The sequence below is a fragment of the Equus quagga genome, chromosome 9 (assembly GCF_021613505.1).
Source record: "Equus quagga isolate Etosha38 chromosome 9, UCLA_HA_Equagga_1.0, whole genome shotgun sequence".
Taxonomy (NCBI): Eukaryota; Metazoa; Chordata; class Mammalia; order Perissodactyla; family Equidae; genus Equus; species Equus quagga.
Window position 1 is genome coordinate 49,548,291 of NC_060275.1, and position 13,802 is coordinate 49,562,092.

The 13,802-nt window shown below is 36.3% G+C and overlaps 1 protein-coding gene across 1 annotated transcript in view; it reads left to right on the forward strand.

The window, feature by feature from the left end:
- Positions 1-13,802, forward strand: part of LOC124244552 (uncharacterized) — a 308,769-nt gene that overhangs the window by 106,563 nt on the left and 188,404 nt on the right. Inside the window, exon 4 of the mRNA XM_046671176.1 lies at positions 12,502-12,666. Within this exon, the coding sequence (XP_046527132.1) occupies positions 12,502-12,666 (165 nt within the window). The remainder of the gene's footprint in view (positions 1-12,501; positions 12,667-13,802) is intronic.

The window sequence follows — 13,802 nt, forward strand, 5'->3', positions numbered from 1 at the left end:
AAAGCCGCTCCATGTCCTATGTACATGTGTGTCCCTCACAGCAAGTCGAACAATGACTTTCACTTAGCAAGTGCTCAGTAAATGTCATCAGCTTGATCAATAGGACTTTAAAAAGGCAGAAGGATGGCCTTTTCAAGCCGCTATTAGAGAAAGCAGTGTTGATGAGAATGCTAACTTTGCACAAATAGATAAGGTGCTGAGGAAAGGGAGAGATTTGGGAGCATTTTTCTCTGAAGGCTGGAATTCTTGGAGTGTATAATAAAATGGGCCTTTCATATCGCATGCTAGATATTCACCTAAGAGAATCTAAAAGCCTGATACAATTGTTCTTTTTTAGGTGGGAGGAGAGAACAACCAAAGTCAGGTAAGAAAGAAATCTGGCGGAGCCGGCCCGATGGCGCAGTGGTTAAGTTTGCATGTTCTGCTTCTCAGCGGCCCGGATTCGCCAGTTCAGATCCCGGGTGTGGACATGGCACCGCTTGGCTTGCCATGCTGTGGTAGGCATCCCACATATAAAGTAGAGGAAGATGGGCACGGATGTTAGAGGAGGACTGGCAGTAGTTAGCTCAGGGCTAGTCTTCCTCAAAAAAAAAAAAAAAGAAATCTGGCAAGAAATAGGGAGGTGTGTCCTCATTTTGATGATGTTGACCAATGCCTCTGAGTGCTTAAATAAGTAGTTTGATGTTATTGCGAAAACTGTGCAAACTTTTCTAGAACTTATGTATCAAACTTTTCTAGAAACAGTATATCGTCTTCAATGATGATCTTATTGTGTGGCACATTTTAGTACCTCATAGGTTTATTCCAGATTTGTGAATTAGTGTGGCGTGGCAGTCTGTGAGATACAATTTTTATGTTATTGCTTGTAACAGAGAGGAAAAAAATGCACTTAAATGTTTCAAATCTGCTGAAGCAAACTCCTTACTAAAGAAGCATCATTTGTTTTTGTCTTAGCATAGTTCAAACAAAATGTATAGAATCAACAAAATAAATCTGAGTCTAGTATGACTTTAACGATTCCATTTGTCCATCAAATCTACGTTAATCATGATGAAACTAGTATTTTGATAAAGGATTAGTTTTTCAGACTTATTTTTTCAAAAGGAATCAGAATAAACTGAATCAGAAAGGCATGGTTTTAGGTGTTGATTTTTTTCAGTTTATTTTCAAATGCTGTAGACTTAAAAATATCTTGTGCTTTGTATATATGTATCTTTTTAAGTTAGAAAAAAAGTCTATTCACCTAAGAGAAGATTAGGTAGATTTTGAGTCAGAATGACCTCATAGTTTGGCACGTGTAATAAAATTAAATTCTTTATCTCAAAGCTGCTAAGAACTTACAAATGTGACCCTGGAATAAATAAGTATGGCTATTTTTGTAAATTCTTACAAACCAGAAAACTCCTCCCCCAAATATGTCAAACTTAATTTTCTGCTCTGTGGAGCACAGTTAGTAGGGTAGCAAAGCCCAGTGACATTTTCCACAGTGTTGAGTTGCCAGCCACTAGCAGCCTGTGGCAGTGTTTAAATCTACAGCAAACAAACTAACAATTGGTTGAAGAAAAGATTATGTAATTTTTCCTTAATATTCCTTTCTGTGGTGTTTATATCACTGTCAGAGAGAACCATAAAGAAACAACTGGTGACTGTCTGCTGAGGTAGCATTATCTCATAGCTGTGAACCGGTATCACCTTACTCTTTTTTGCAGGTTATTTTGGTTACCTCTCCATCTTTCTGCCCAACTCCTAAAGAAGTGGACCGGGTTTGAGTATACTCACTTAAGTGTGTATTAGGGCTGTGATGTCAATGGTCATTATTTCTGCAGAGTGGCCTATATTAATTCCAAAGTCTCCCGGAGAGCATTAATTAGTAAAATAATAACATGCTGCTACGTGGCTTCTAACAGTACTTCAGTAATTAGATCCAACCTGCAAATTGCAACATTGGTAATGACAATAGGAAGAGTTAAATTCAGCTGAACTGAGAAACTTTATTTATTGTATGAATACAGTAGAACAAAAGTCAAAGAGGACCTCTACAGTATAATGGACAAAAATATTTGTATGTTGTGAAACTGTTAAAGTTCTAGGGGAAGTGTGATTATCCAAATGGTCCTGCAGCTCCTCGTTTTTTCTCCTGGATCTATAAATGATGTTTGTTTTTGCACTATAATCCCTCATTTACCAAGCAGTGGTTGAACAGAAGGGTGATAAATAAATAAATTTTTTAGATAATTGGAGCATAGCCCAACTGCTAACTGTAGTGTATTTTATTATTTTTCTTTTCTTTTTTTTTTGGTGAGGAAGATTTGCCCTAAGCTAACATCTGTTGCCAATCTTTCTCTTTTTGCCTGAGGAATATTGTTGCTGAGCTAACATCTGTGCTCATCTTCCTCTATTTTGTATGTGGGATGCCACCACAGCATGGCTTCATGAGCGGTGTGTAGGTCTGCACCCAGGATCTGAACCTGTGAACCCCAGGCTGCTGAAGTGGAGTGTGCAAACTTAACCACTACACCATCACACTGGCCCTCGATTATTTTGCATTTTAAAATTGAATATATATGTATTTCCTAACTTTTTCATAACAGAAGGTGTTGATCATAACTGAACCTTTTCTTTTTGCCTAAAGGGAGTTACCTTAGGGAATAAAGCAATATACTGATATCCAGCCATGTTCGAGAAGACACTGCGTTATAGGCCCTGTGGTTAGTATAGTGGCTAATGGAGATCCAGACATCTCACATTCTATTGGTAGAAATCAGTGGTTGTGTGACTAGCACTCACATTTCATATTTTAATTATAGATTTAATGATACTATAATGGTCTGTTTTCTACAGCAATATGAAATCCTTAAGGAGAGGGATGGTATATTGTTCATTTTTCTTTCAAGTGAGACTTTCAGAGAAAAAATCATGATGACTACAGTTTCAGAGATTTAAAACTAATGTGAGTTAAGTTAGTTGATCGGAGTTAATAGAGATGGAAGGTTCTAGAAATTTTACAATTATCAAGGGAAAATGTGATTATATTTACTTTTAATGTTGAGGAAAATTGAAATACATTTGGACCTCTATGTCCTTGGGTTCTGCATCCATAGGTTCAAACGAACTTGCATTCAACCAACTGTGGATTTGACCGACCTTGGACTGAAAAACCTGCCACCATTGTGTCTGTACTGAACATTTACAGACTTTTTTTCTTGTCGTTATTCCTTAAACAATATAGTATTAACAACTAGTTAGCATTTACATTGTATTAGGTATTATAAGTAATCTAAAGATGATTTAAAGTATATGAGAGGATATGCATAGGTTATATGCGAATACTATACTGTTTTATATAAGGTACTTGAGCGTCTGCAGATTTTGGTATGAGGGGTCCTGGATCCAGTCCTCCATGGATGCCGAGGGATAACTGTACATTGTTTTCATTAGCACCTTTATACAGCTAGAAGTTTAGAAAAATATAATACCTCATTTTAAATTTGTTTTTTCTTCAAAAACAATCAGGTTTGGTACACATAAATTAAAAATATTTTTCTAAGATATGTGCTGAGCTAAACAGTATCCAATAACTAACATTTCCCTCCATTTTTTGAGAAGCAATAAACACTTCGAACAGATGGAACAATCAACACTTATAGTAAAAGCCTGGATGTTATCTGTTCTTGTTCTACAAAGTAATAAACAGACAGCTGAAGCATCCGTTTTCCGCAAGGGAGTTGAAGGATGAAAACAGTCCTTTTTCTTTCTTTTGTTATTTTATGGAGGAATGCGTTCTCAGAAATTAATGCTTGGTTTTAATTGCATACTTTGGAAAGCTCTGTCTGATAATGTGGCGTGTTTAAACTATGAAAACTGAGATAAAAGGATTCATTTAAGAAAGAATTTTTTCTCTTAATTTCCACTGAATTATAACTTACATAAAGTGCGTGAATCTTAAGTGTAAAGCTTGGTAACATGGTGGGTGAATACACCTGTGTAACCCCCACTAACATAAAGATACAGAATATCATCATCAGCCTGAAGAACTCCCATATGAGCCCTCCTAATTAATACCCCCCAGAGATAACAATGATAATGCATTTTTCCACTACAAAATAGTATTATCAGTTTTTTGACTTTTATATAAACAGAATGATACACTATGCTCTCTTGATTTTTTTGTTGAACTCAGTGTTATCTCCGTGGGATTGATCCATGTTGTAGGTAGTAGTTTGATCTTCATGGCTGCAGAACAGTCAATTTTATAAACATAGCATACTTATTAATCAGTTCTAATATTGATGAACATTTGCCTTGTTGCTGGGTTTTGACTTTTAAGAATAAAACAGCTATGAAGATTCCGCGACACATCTTTTGGTGCACATATATACTCATTCCCTTGGTTATACACCTATGAGTGGAATTGTTGGTCAAAGGCTCTGCATTTGCACAGCTTTAGCCACACAGTCTTTCAGAAGGGTTAAACCAATTTACTCTTGGACCAGTCACATAAGAATTCCACTTCCTCTATGTCTTTGCCAACGCTCGGTATTACTGGTTTTTGTAAGTTTAGCTGTTTTTCTGAAAGCTGTCTTGTTTTACTTTTCATATCGGTCTACAATCCATCTGGCATTGTTTTTATGTTTTTGACACAGTGTGAGGGAAGTGGTCAAGACTCTTCCTCAAAAATTTCCTGTGGGAAATTTTTTTCCCACATACATCTTCAATTTATCAAGCACCATTTATTCAAAAGACTCAATTTCATTGTTTTTCCATTCATTGAGATGGCATCTTTATCATAAATCAGGTTGCTGTATATGTATGGGTGTGTTTCTTGACCGTTCTGTTTTATAAGTTACAGCATGAAGTTCTTTCTAAGACACTTTTATTTACTTTAGAGATGCCCTCATTATCATGTGGTATTGCTACATTTCATTCTTCTTCTTTTCTTAATATTAAGAATTTCTAGAAACAATTTTTGACATAGTTGTTTTTTTCCATTATAGATTTTGTTTTAACCCAATTGACTTCTGTACTCATTTTCATTCATTCCATTCATCTATTATCTTTGAATTTATTTTGCTATTCTTTTTCCAAGTGTTTTAAAAATGTTCTTAAACTTTCATTTTGAAGTAAGTTGAGTTATAAAACATTTGCAAAAGTATTAGAAAGAGTTCCCATAAACCCATTATCCAGCTTTGCTAAATGTTAACATCTTATATAACTATGGTACAATTATAAAATCATGAAATTAATTTGATACAGTCTATAAACTTTCTTGAAATTTTGCAAATTCTGCCACAACTCTCTTCTTTCTGGTTCTGGATCAAATCCAGGATCACACGTTGGGTTTAGTTGTTTCTTTATTCTCCTTTGATTTGGGGAGCTTCCTTAGACTTTGTCTCTTTTCATGACCTTGAAGTTTTTGAAGAGTTCTGGCCAGTTAATGTGGAGAATGTTCCTCAGTTTGATTTTGACTGATGTCTCTTCATGATTAAATTCAGATTACTCATTTTTGTCAAGAATACCCCAGAAGTGATGATGTGACTTCATTGCAGCATATCAAGAGGTAAATGATGTTGACATATCTCATTCCTGGTGAGGTTAGGTTTGATCTCTTGATTGAGGTGGAGTCTCTTAGTTTTCTGCACTATAAGTTTACATTTTTTCCTTTGTAGTTAATAAGTGACTTGTGGAGAGACAGCTTGAGACTGTGCAAATATCGTATTTTCTCATATACCTTTGCCCACTAATTTTAGCCTCCATCAATGATTCTTGCCTCTGCAACAGTGATTACTGTGGTGTTTGTGAGACGGTGATTTTCTGTTTGCATCATTCCTTCTGTGTTTATTAATTTCAATTCTACTGTTAGGATGAGCTGCTTCATCCTTGTTTATTCATGCAGTTACTTAATTTTAGTATGGACTCAAGGATATTTATTTTATTCCGTGAGGTGAATTTCGTTATTATTATTTACTATGTTGTTCACCTTATTCTAGATTTGGTCATTGGGAGCTCTTTCAGGCTGGCTTCTCTGTCTTTTGACATGCCATCAAATTTTGAGCACTTGCTTAGTTTCTGGCACCGCAAGATTTTGTGGTCTCATCGTGCCCCATTCCCTCATCACGCTCATCTCTTCCTCATTCCTGAAATTGACCATTTCTCTGAGGAATTTTGGTTCATTTTATTGAAGAAGAGTATTTGGAAACCAAGATCTGGGGGCTAAGTGTGCTCACTGATCTTTTTCCATTGCTTCTAGGTCCTCTCTCACCTGACAGAGCTAGGACTTATGTTTTTATACACAAACCCACATACATCTATATCTTCTCTATATCTATTTGTGTGTACACACACAGACATACACACACACACACAGTCGTGGGTTCATATTGATATATCTGATTCCAGTCCAACATCACAGGGTTCAGTCTAGCTAACTCCCTTCCATTACTAACTCTTCTTTGTAACACTGAGAAACCTCACTCTCATTGTCATCAATATGTTTAATTATTTACTCAATCTGAAAACACACATAAAAGTGTTTCACAATTGCCATTTCATGCTTCTGTGAAAAACAAATCTTAACTAGAGTACAGTATGTGTATGCAGTTCATTTTAGCCTTTGAGTATGTAATCAAAACACTGCTTCTGAAAGTTACTTAGCTTAAAGCTATTCCTTCTCATCCCCTTCAGTGTGGTTATGTTATTTATTTATAATGCAATGTATATGAAAGCTTTTTTCTGAACATTAATTCATATTCTGTTGCCTTATTAAATTCTCTTATTGTTTGAAGTAATATTGTTATCGATTCTTTAGCATTTTCCAGATATCAAATCATCTATGAGTGGAAATAATTTTACCTCTTCTTTGCCAATTCTTATATTTTTAATTGATTTATTTTGTCTCGTTGCCTTTGCTAATACATTCAGAACAACCGTGAATAATAATGGAGATACTGGCCATCCTCCTCCAGTTCCTGATCTGAGTAGAAATGCTTCTAATCTTTCCCCATTAAGTAATGTACTCATTTTAGGATTGAGGAATATAGATATTTTTCATGTTAAGAAAGAATCCATCTCCCTTATGTTCTTCAGTGTTTTTATAATGAGTGAATGTTGAAATTTTGTGAAGGCTTTTCAACATATATGGAGATAACTATGTAGCATATGACATTAATAGGTTTCCTAATATGAACCAATCTTGCATTTCTGGAATAAATCCCACTTGGTTGTGTACATTATTTTCTTAATATGATGTTGTATTCTGTTTGTGGATAAATATATTATGGTACAATGATACCATATAGCAGTTAGGATAAACGATAAGCTGGACAAATCTAACATACTTATACTGCTGAATGAAAGATGTGTAAAAAAAAAGCCACTTGTTTCCTTTACTCACTAACTCTCAATACTTAAAATAATACTACTATTTTCAGTATTTCAAGAATGTGGAGGTTTTCCCACAGAAAGCAGTTCTCAAATTCTCCAGATACCAGCTGGGTATCCTACAATTTAACTCAATTCTGACACTATCTACCAGGAGATGGCGTTAGACCCCATAGGTTAAGGGCTCCGTCCCACATGACTGCCCCCTCCCCTTCAGATGCCAAGTGCAGGTTCAAGTTGCCATCTGTGCTTCTGACCAACTGAGTATAAATTGGAGGTTTACTTGACCTCCTCCTTGGGTTAGATTAATTTGCTAGGGTGGCTCACAGAACTCATGAAAACAGGTTACTTACTAGATGACCAGTTTATGACAAAGGGCATTGAAATACATGAATGAGTAGCCAGATGATGAGGTACACAGGGCGAGGATTGGAAGGAACTCAAGCGTAGAAGCTTCTGTCTTTGTGGGTTTAGGGTGCACCACCCTCCCGGTATATGGGTGGATTCTTGTTCCCCAACCTGGAAGCTCTCCAAACCCCGTCCTTTGGGGATTTTATGGAGGCTTCACTACGTAAATGTGATTGACTAAATCATTGGCTATTGATGATTGATTCAACTTTCAGCCCCAATTCCCTCTGGGGGGTCTGAGTGTAGAGCAGAAAGTTCCAAGTCTCTAATCATATGGATGGTTCCCCTGGTAACCAGTCTGTATCCTTGGAGGCTTTCAAAAAGTCACCTCATTAACTGAAACTTAGAGGTGATTGAAAGGGGTTTGTTATGAATAACAGGACCAGGGTGTCCCTTTCACCTTCGTCACTCTGAAACTATTCAAGTACTAGAACTATTTGAGGACAAAAGACCAAAGATTATAACAAAAGAATACCCCATTGCTCTTATTGTTTAGGAAAGTACAAGAGTTATAGGAGCTCGTTGCCAAGAAAAAAGGAAGACTAAATATGTTCTCTGATAGGAAAAACAAATTTTATGAAGATATATCTTCTTTACAAATTCATGTTTTCTAAAACTTTCCAGTTGAACTTCTTTGGGATATTTTGAGAAATTGACAAAAATATTATGAAATTTATTCAGAAAAATAAATGTGTGAGTATAATGATGAAAATATAAAAAAAAAACCAGCGGAGATGAGTTATAGGTTAACATCCTATTAGATATTTAATAGAATTTAAATCAGCAATAATTAAGAGTGTTACATTAACAAAGGAATAGATGAAATGTTAGAACAAAAGATTGGGACTTGAAATATAACAGATATATTCAAAAATGGATATGTGTCAAATATATTTAAGAAATTAATACATGACAAAAGGTGTTATGTCACTGACTACCAATTTGGAAGGAAAACTTTTTATCCTGAGCTTCACACTCTAATGTACTTTACATAATTTAAATAGTTTTATATGGAAAAGCGTTGTCTTAGCTCTGGCTGCTGTAACAAAACGCGATAGTCTGGGTGGTTGAAACAACAGACATTTATTTCTCACAGGAGGCTGGGGATCCAAGATCAAGGTGCTGGCAGATTGAGTTCTTGGTGAAGGCCCTCTTCCAGGCTTGCAGATAGCTGCCTTCCTGCTGTGTCCCCAGAGGTCTGGATGGGAAACTCTGGTCTCTCTTCCTTTTCTTGTAAGGACACAATCCCATCATGGGGCTTCCACCGTCATGACCTCATCTAAACCTAATCACCTCCCAAAGGCCCCACCTCCAAATATCATCACATTGGGGGGTCAAGGTTTCAACATATGAATTTTGAGGGGAACATAGTTCAGTCTGTAACAAGCATGAATCATAAGAATTAGGGAAAAAAGAATATTAGGCATTTCTTAAATTTCCAGAAAGAGCATATTGCTTAAAATTATTATCAGTTATCAAAGGATGATACAGTTGAGTTCCCAAAATATTTTAACATTTTGTATTCAAATCAATTCAACAGTTATTTGTTGAGTGCTCCCTTGGTGACAGGCAATGTGCTGATGATGTTGTTGGGGGCAGAGCTGTGAATAAGGGAAACGACATATGCTGGGTGCCCTGCGGGGACGAAAAGTAGGGGCATCTAGTGATCCTGAAGGTTTCTTGGAAGGTAAGTACAAATTAGCTAATCAGGTGGTGGATCAAAATTGAGGGAGGGCTGAAGTATTTCAGATAGAGAAAGCAGTGTGTGGCAAAGCCTTGGAGTAAGGAAGTGTAATAGGCTTTTAACGAGACCATTCTCATTGCCTTAACATTTTGCCTAAAAACCCATAGCTGAGAACAAGGGATAACATATGTCTCATATATATATTAAAGACACACATGCTGGCAGGGCTGGCTGAAACACAGTTGGATTAGTGCCATCTCCAGCTTAGATTGCTAGAAATTTGAACGTCTTTTGAAGAGGATTTGTAGAAAGAGAAATTGTTTTGGCTTCTCATTCTTTCTAAAGCCAAAGGTTGGCAGAGGTGCCAAGAAAAGCATCAGAGGTTGGGAATGCTGAATGAGTTGTTCATGTAATGAACAAACCTTATTCATTAACGGAGCAATGAAGAATGCCCAAGATGGTGGTAGATGATGAGAATGAGTAGACTACAGTAGAGCTGAGAGGCATGCACTTCAGAGAGACTGGAGTTTCTGAAAGGTACCAGTGTTGGAGGTTATGGAATGTTTCTGACTCATGAGAAGCCACAATGAAAGAAAAGCTGTGGCAGGAGAACATTCCAAGGAGTTCCAAATAATTCATCCCAACAGTTTCCAAGTGAATGGTGGAGGAGGAGGAAGAAAGGAGGGGAAAAGGACCACTGTGGAATGACTGGGCTTTGAAAGGAGACTTCTTCCAGGTGAACATGGCCACAGAGTTACAACTCTCTTCCACAGGTGGGAAATGGCAGCAGACTGGGGCTGATGGGTGACACTGACAAGCCTGGAAGAGATCATGCAGGTTAGCATGAGGAACAGGAATATACCAGTAGATAATTGTAACTCTAATTTGGCGAAGAGTGTGAAAAGGTAATTGAAGGAAGAGAAAACAAATGTGATAAGAAAAATATGCAAACATGTTCATTGTCGTCACAAAACCCAAGTTAAAATCAAAGCAAAGTACAAAATTAATTGTATTTGCCTGCCTGATACCAAAAATTTAAAAATGTATTACAACCAGTGACAACAATGATATGAAACTTCTTGTCATTCCCAGTACTACTGGTACAAATACCACATTCTAAGAGGACAATCTGTCCATATCAAGATCTTAAAAATGCTTATTGATTTAGTAATTGTACTTCTGAGAGTGAAGGACAGTGGTTAAGAATCATGACTTAAGAATGCAGATGCTGGAGTTAGACTGTCCGGATTCAAGTCCCAGTTTTGTCACTTCCTACCTATGTGGACTTAAGCAAGTTACTGGGACTCTTTATGCCTCTGTGTTTGCATCTTTAAAATGGGATTAAATGTGGTACTGATCTTGTCGAGGTGTCAGGTGGGTTGTTACATGTAAAGCAATTAAAATAATATGCCTGGCAAATGGCAAGCACCGTATAAGATTTCGTTACTATTATTTCAGGTCTACAAATGCTCATCCAAAATTCTAAGGGTTTCAGAATTTAGAACTTTTTAGATTTTTAAAAAGGTAATATGGGGTATATAGATTATATTTTATAATGCTCCTCAGTGGGTTCTGGGGCCGGACTCCACAACCAAATCCATTAATACATTAAGATTTCTATTGTGATTTATAAGAAGAGTATTCATATTGAATTTCATGAGTAATGAGGATAAGTGGCCTTACATCAGTTCAGGTCAGATGAGGTTTATCCTACTAAATGAGATTCAAGAAAATCTTATCTTCAAGAGATTTTCTGGAGTTTGGTATTGCCAAGAAGGGATAATGGACCTAAATTCCATAATAATAAAAATGTTAAAAGTGAAAATTTTATATGAAATGTTTATTACATTATTTAATAAAGAACATGTTTACAAACTATTAAGCCTTGAACTGTTTATGTTATATTGATTAAAAAAACAAGGATACAATATCGTGTTATATATCTAGGAAAAAAGCTAACCATTGAAAAGTAGTCTAGAAGAAAATATACTGCATCATTAGCAATGACTATAATGATGTGGTAGTATTACTATTAAATATTTTTCTTTATGCTTTTTACAGATTTTAATAAAGATATTAATTTTATAATCAGAGTAATTTTTTCTCAAGTTGACTTTAGTACAGTCTGAATTGTTGGGTAAATTGGGCTGTAAGCAATTTGAAAAGTTGCTTTTTGTTATCTTTTCATGATGGTAAATGTTACTATAAATTATCCCAGATCGAGAAATTTCTTTGAATGTTGTTTTGTTTCATGTGCTAAATTTCATGTGCAGTTTCAGTGTCAGGCAATATATCTCCTAAAACTCAGTGTAAGTAAGCTTAAGTCTAGTTTATAAAAAAGAGTATTTTATATTAAACCAATAGTAAGTTTAATTCGATATATTTGCTGTTTTGCTATGGACAGCATCAAAATATGCTAAATCACCCCTCAAATATGAGAGAGTTCAAAAGAAGCAAGGACTCTGAAAAGCAGACAGACGTGGTTTATGTCCCAACTCTACTGCTCTCTTGTTGTCTAACTTTGAAAAATTACTAATTCCCTGAATCTCACAGTTTCCTTATTTGCAAAACAGCAATAATAACTGAGAATGAACTGAGACGATTTCTATAAAGCCCCAACCCAGTGCTTTATATTGTGTACTCAATAAAGGAACGTTCGCTCTCTCTTCTTTCCGAAGTTTTAACCAAGAACAGAAAAAAAAAATGAGGGAAGGAATAAAATAACTACTCTTTATTGAACACTGTTAAGAGCATTTTACTTGTCTTAATTTAATTATTCTTTTCACAGCCCTCTGCGTAGGGCCTACATAGCTTGTCCAAAGGGGCAGAGTGGGTGGCTGAGCTGTGATGGTCATCTGACCCAGAGTCCGTCCTCTTGATGCCTTGAGTAGCCTGCCTCTGAACTGTCAGTTAAAGGATAAGAGTAAGGCTGCTATCCCCGTGGTTTAACATGTACAAATAATATTGAAAAAGTAACTGTGAAGCTCTGTTAACAGAGTTGCATTCCTTTTTTGTCCCCTTCTGTGTTTCAGCACACAGTGAACGGTGCTCTCGAGCGCCACCTTCTCTGATTACTACTCACACCTTTTCCTGGGATACTTTCTTGAAAGGATCAGCGAACATCCAATTTACTCATATATCATCCCAGATTAATGGAGTTGTTGCAGAGCAGATTACGTTTGTCTCACTAAGACTGGGTAAGAGTTTAAAAATGTATTTCTGTTTTGGATGATGATTGATGTCATGACCTGTACTGAAATATTTCTGCCTTGTTATAAATTGGAAAGTTATAATAACTAAATAGACACATGGTGGAGGGGAAAAAATAGGCTACCACAAAAAGGCATTGGTACATTGATTGATATGCTTATTATTAGATAAGATATGCTGATGTATTTGAAGATATTTTTATTACTTATGTAAAGTATAGGGAGTTAACATTTAGTGCAAGGAGAATTTCATGACAAGTGTTCTTCTTTAAAATGTAACTGCAATAGGGTTTTATGAAACTTGTAATTGCTGCAATCTATGTTATTTCTACTGCTATAAAATCAATAACTGTAAAATAGAGAGATTATCTTCTTGAAATTGGTTATGATGAAAATGTACTGTTATGATTATCTTTATGCAAATCCTCCCCTAACTGTGAGCTTCCCTTACCTGTACTTCCAATGCATAGAAGTTTGCTTCTGCATATCTTTTCTTCAACGTCAAAATTTTCTGTTCCAGTATACTAAGCTGCCAGTCACTCCATTTGGGGTTAATTAACAAAAGAGGGATCTGGGCCTGGGAATGGACATTAAAGTCGAATCAGACGGCAGCATAGGAGTAGTTACTGTAGGGATGACTTGGGGGAGATGAAGATGAGCAAGGGGACTCTGCATCGCTTAGAAGTACATTCCAGTGGCTGCCATAAGGACAGGGAAGGGATGGAAATAGGTGCTTTGGCCGTGACGTGAAATTATGTTGGATGGATAGATGTTGAGAAATAAAGGCCATCCGAAGATTTTCCTTCTCAAGGATACAAGTTATTCTGCATCTCAACTGCTGAGGTTCAAGGTGAGTCACTACCTCTGAGAAAGATATTAAATACTCACACTGAGAACTAGACCTCTTGGAATGCATATTCATCTATAATGTGTAACAACTTTTCAAATATTTCACACGCTATGTAGGGAAGGGATATCCTGAAAGTTTCTTGGTGAACAAATCCTGATAAATGGAAACCGGAAAGGGCGAAGGTGTGTAAATGCCCCTGGTCATAGCATGGTGGATGAGAACATGGGCTTTGGGAAGCAGATCAGTTTCTCTGGTTTGAATCCTGACTCTGCTA